Source organism: Octopus bimaculoides, chromosome 13 (genome assembly GCF_001194135.2).
Source record: "Octopus bimaculoides isolate UCB-OBI-ISO-001 chromosome 13, ASM119413v2, whole genome shotgun sequence".
Classification (NCBI taxonomy): Eukaryota; Metazoa; Mollusca; class Cephalopoda; order Octopoda; family Octopodidae; genus Octopus; species Octopus bimaculoides.
Genome location: NC_068993.1, coordinates 61,445,711 through 61,450,883, shown reverse-complemented (window position 1 = coordinate 61,450,883; position 5,173 = coordinate 61,445,711). Strand labels below are relative to the sequence as shown.

General features: G+C 37.7%; 1 protein-coding gene across 1 annotated transcript in view; it reads right to left on the bottom strand.

The window, feature by feature from the left end:
• The window catches only part of LOC106884297 (rho guanine nucleotide exchange factor 17), a 146,399-nt gene that overhangs the window by 40,639 nt on the left and 100,587 nt on the right, over positions 1 to 5,173 (bottom strand). Inside the window, exon 3 of the mRNA XM_014935601.2 lies at positions 5,067 to 5,144. Coding sequence (XP_014791087.1) covers positions 5,067 to 5,144 — 78 coding nt within the window. The remainder of the gene's footprint in view (positions 1 to 5,066; positions 5,145 to 5,173) is intronic.

Sequence of the window (5,173 nt, the reverse complement as noted above, 5' to 3'; positions counted from 1 at the left end):
ATATATATATGTATGTATGTATTAGGGAAGGAGACAAAGAGAGACAGTAGTTGTATTGTGCCAATACTGAAGGCACATAGTTCTGTTTGCCACAGTTTGCTTAGCTTACAACAAGTTTCCACTCTAGTGGTTAAAAATAAAAAGTACCTTCAGCTGCCATAAAAAGAAGACAAACATTAAGCAAATAATGAAAATAATTAAAAGTAAATATTGAAAATAATAAATTTTAATTAGAAATCAAATCTTTTAAAAAGCAGAATCAACAGGCCAAGTTACTCAGGAGGGTCGTTATGCCGATGATAAACACACACTGGTTCAGTTTCACTTCTTGTTAATAATTCGTCAATTGGTTACATGAGTTTGCATCAGGAATCTTGCAAACCAAATACAAAAAGAGTATACGCATTTCTATGTAGTGTGTGTGTGTGTGTGTGTGTACAGACATGACAGAAGTAAATAGACACCCCATAAAACATTGTTTTTATGTTTATTCTAACTTGTAAAGGTTTATACTTTTTTTTTATTGATTGACATTTTTATGTTTCAGATTATATATGTGGCTTTTTGATCATGCCACATACAAAAGAAGCCTTGGAACTGTCCGAATTTCAAAGAGGTCATATTGTGGGTCATTGTGATGGTGGACATAGCGTAAAATTGCAGGAAACCTTTCTATAGTTAACAGAATGATTGTGCAATTCACCAGAGAGGGGAAGGAGTCCACATCACCTTGTCCAGATCAACCAAGGCCCTCTGACAGGACCCTTCTCTTTGACAAGAGAAGTATGGAGAATAATTCTCATTGCAAGGCCTCTAACATAGCAGAACTAGTTGATGTCAGTCCCAGAACAGCTGTCAGGAATCTCCACAAACTTGGTTACTATGGCAGAGCAGCAAGAAGGAAACCACTTCTTTGACCAGCCAACATCAAGCAGAGAAAAGATTGGCCAGTTGAGATGGTGGAGAGGCCACTAGCATTTTGGGACACTGCCATATTCTCTGAGGAGTCCAGATTTGTTGTATTTCCTGACAGTGGTCAAGCATGGGTCTGGAGACTCTGTGATCAAAAATTTGATATGAAAATACCACCACTTGACAACTGGTGTTGGTAGGTTTACATTCTCATAACTTAGCAGTTCAGCAAAAGAGACTGATAAAATAGGTATCGGTCTTTCAAAAAAAAAAAAAGAAAAAAAAACTGAGTACTGTGGTCGATTCATTTGACTAGAATTCTGCATGGCCGCAATCTAATGAGTGAAACAAATGAAAAAATGAAAGAATAAAGGAATTAAAGAATAAAAGAATAAAGTGACTTATCTCCCCTTGGTAGCTGCTAACCTGTTGTTCTCCCATCACAACAAACAACAGCCAGTTGCACAAATTGCTATAAATAGAAGCTTAAACTCCCTCAAATCACACATTACAGCCTTTAACCCTTTCGTTCCTAACCTGGCTGAAACCAGCTCTGGCTCTGTAGTACAAATGTCTTGTTTTCATAAGTTCTGAATTAAAATCTTCCACCAAACCTTAGTCACAATTTATGTTCCTAACACCAGCTGAATGATAACCAAGTTATTTTACTAAAGAAACACAGAGCATCTCAAAATAAATACAGTAACGAAAAGGGTTAAATAAAAAGGCAGTCCTAGCAAAATTAAAAGCAGGAATGATTATGGCTGAAAGAGAATACCTTTAATCACAGGACTGCTAAAACAAAATTGGCCACGTGTTAATCAACTGTTAGATACTTAGGGAATTAAAATCTAATTGGATCAACTAGCAATGGAGTGTGTGTGTGTGTGTGTGTGTGTGTCAGTCATGCGAATTCCTTTCCAAATCTGCCCCCAGAACAAATGTCTTTCTTGTCTCTAGAACAAGCAACAACTTATTTCAAGCCTAAGGCTGACATCTTGCAATAATACTGTCACCACAATGAGGTGGGTGGGACCAGACATGCCTAGCAAAATGGCTTTCATTTGGTTTATGTTCAAGCTCTCTCTCTACAAATGATATCGGTCAACTCAAAAGATTGTCTTTGATAACATAACAGTTATGATGATGATGATCATGATGATCATGATGATCATGATCATGATGATGATGATGATGATGAGGAGGAGGAGGAGGAGAAAGAGGAGGATTTCAAATTTTGGAACAAGGCCGGCAATTTCAGAGGAGAGGGTAAATCAATTACATCGACCCCCCCACCTCCACCCTAGTATTTTACTGGTATTTATTTCATCAACCCTGAAAGGATGAAAGGCCAAGATGACCTCAGCCAGAATTTGAACTCAGAAAGTAAAGATGGATGAAACGTTGCTAAGCATTTTGTCCAGCATGCTAACGATTCTGCCAGCTTACCAATAATAATAATAATTACAACAACAAATAGAAGCTGCAATAACATCATCATCACTATCATAATAATTATGATGACCGCAACAACAATAGCAATAACAAAGCACAAGCTACAATAACATCATCATCATCATCATCATAATTACAGCAACAACAAAAACATAAATTGCAATATCATCATCATCACAACAACAACAACAACGAAGAACAACAGTGCGTATAATAGCGGGAGTAAAGTCAACGTAATTAGCTTTAATAATAACCTGAAATAATCAAGCAGTTAAACATTATTTGAGGCAGAATGGGTGAGGTGGGCAGTAAAGAGAGAGAGGGGGAGTTAATGGGTAGGACTGGGGTGAGGCATTAATAATGGGGTAACAGGAAATAGCAACAACAACAACAAATGCTGTCCTTTTTATTCTCTGAATGTTGTTAAGCAATATTTGTAAAAGAAAAAAAAAACTAGAATGGCCAGAAGTGTAAGTGGCAGGAGGGTGGGGGGTGCTCTTGGTTTATTTAACATAATGTCAATGTGTTTTGAAGGGGTGGCTCATTGCCTTCTCTAGGTGTAAATAAATGTGGTTTGGCAAAAAAAAAAAAAAAATGCCTGTTATTTGAACAGGCAGCTGCATCACTGCATGCAAGCGGCAAACATTGGATCGCAGTTAGTTCTATCAAACCCTTTCCCTGTTCTGTGCAAAACAGATGTTGCCCTTCTGTGAGGCATGTCTGGTAAGAGGGCTTTTAGAAGATGACTGGTATTTCTTCCTTTCAATGAAAGAGGTGAGGCCAATCAGCTTCAATTCCGAGAACCTTCCTGGCATTTTATTTTGTGGCCCAACAGTTCCATGACCTCCCATCAGAAGATTGTCTGATGCAGCATCATAGGCTTAAGAACTATTCCACTTTGCAAACCCTACAAAAGTGAGATTGTCCTTTTATTAAGAAATTCCACTGGTACCAAACACTGAGCTGCCCTTCAAGATTAGATATCGCTAATTTGCATACAAGCCATGTTTTGCTTTGACTATAAACAAGGCACAAAGTAACCAATCTGGATCTCTCAATCCTATACTTCTCTCAGGGGGCCTTGGTATGTTGCAGCTTGAAGAAGAATGCTGAGAAACTAATTATCAGGGACCCCCAAATAACCAAACAAGAAATGAGGTCCAACAAAAGGCTTCTGCATTAGTAAGGAAACTAATTAATAGGAAAATTATTAAATTATTGGAATTAATTTGCTAATAAAACATTTATTCAGCATGGCTCAATTTTATTTTTAATTAGTTGTAGTTGAAAATAAAGTAATTGCCTGGGTATTTCATTGGATATTCAGACTAGTATATCATCATCATCATTGTTTAATATCTGCTTTCCATGCTGGCATGGGTTGGACGGTAAGGTCCGGAAAGCCAGCGGCTGCACCAGGCTCCAATCTGATTTGGCAGAGTTTCTACAGCTGGATGCCCTTCCTAACGCCAACCACTCTGAGAGTGTAGTGGGTGCATTTTACGTGCCACCAACACAGGAGCCAGTCAGGGCGTACTGGCATCAGTCATGATCATTGGTGCTTTTTACGTGCCACTGGCACAGGAGCCATATATATATTTTACTCGTTTCAATTGTGATTTTAAACAAATTATGTTTAATGGTCCTTCTGTTGTTAGACCCCCACCACTGTGTGATCCCCCTCTAAGGGACATATGAGATGCAACCCTGCCATTGTCGCAGAACAATGTGAGGATATATTATAGCAAATTAGTTTAATTCATTCATTTGCTCGTCTGCTTTATGGTGCACTGCATAATTTCCTTCAAAGATAATTACCAAATCTATGTCACCAGATTAGAGAAAGAGAGAGATTAACAGCCCAAATGGTGAACAAATGTACTTCTAATTACATTGAAGTCAATGAGATCCAACTAGGTCAAGAATGCCATCCTTCAAGGTAATAGAACCAGCATTTTCACTCTAGGCTATTTTAGAAACTTGTAATTGTTTTAGGGGAAGGCTTCAATTACACTTTTTGCATTGAATCAATTTGTAAGTTCATTACTAATTTATGTAATGTATGCAATTCATTCTACAGATGAGATGAATCAAACACAAATATATACACACAGACACATATATATATGTTCAATGGGCTTCCTTCTGTTTCCATTTACTACATCCACCCACAAGGCTTTGTTTCTTCCTATTCTGTGGACTCACTAAGAACAACAACTGACACTCTAATAGCTTCTTCTCTGAACTAGCAAACTGTATACGACAACTTACCTTAGCCAAGCCAAACCAATAGTCTAGCATCATGCTAAACACTTTTCCCAATGTCCTCCCCTGGAGTTATGACCTTCTAGAATTCCCTTCCTACACATGACTTACCCAGATACATTTAAAGCACCGACATATCAGAGAAAGAAATTCTAGTCCTGACTATCCAATACTCTGATGTGTCCACTCTTCTTTTTTTAAGGAAAAAAAAAAAATGTGATTTGGATTTAACTGCTTTTTCTAACAAATTGAACAACTACTTAGAGGTTTCTTTATTGGTTTATGATATTTAATTTATTGAGCCCAGAGGGGTGAAAAGGTGAAAATGACCCCAGTATGAAATGGAATTGGAGCAGAGAAAAATGTCAGCTACTGTCACATCCATAAGACATGATAGTAGTTAGTGTTCCTAATAAACTCAGAAAGATACAAACCTCTTTTAAAGTTCTGAGAGCGTCCACGTATTCCTGTTCATTTCTGTAGAGTTCTTGGGCAACATGGTAGCGTTTGTCCTGCAATAAACAAGAAAGTATAGATAGAA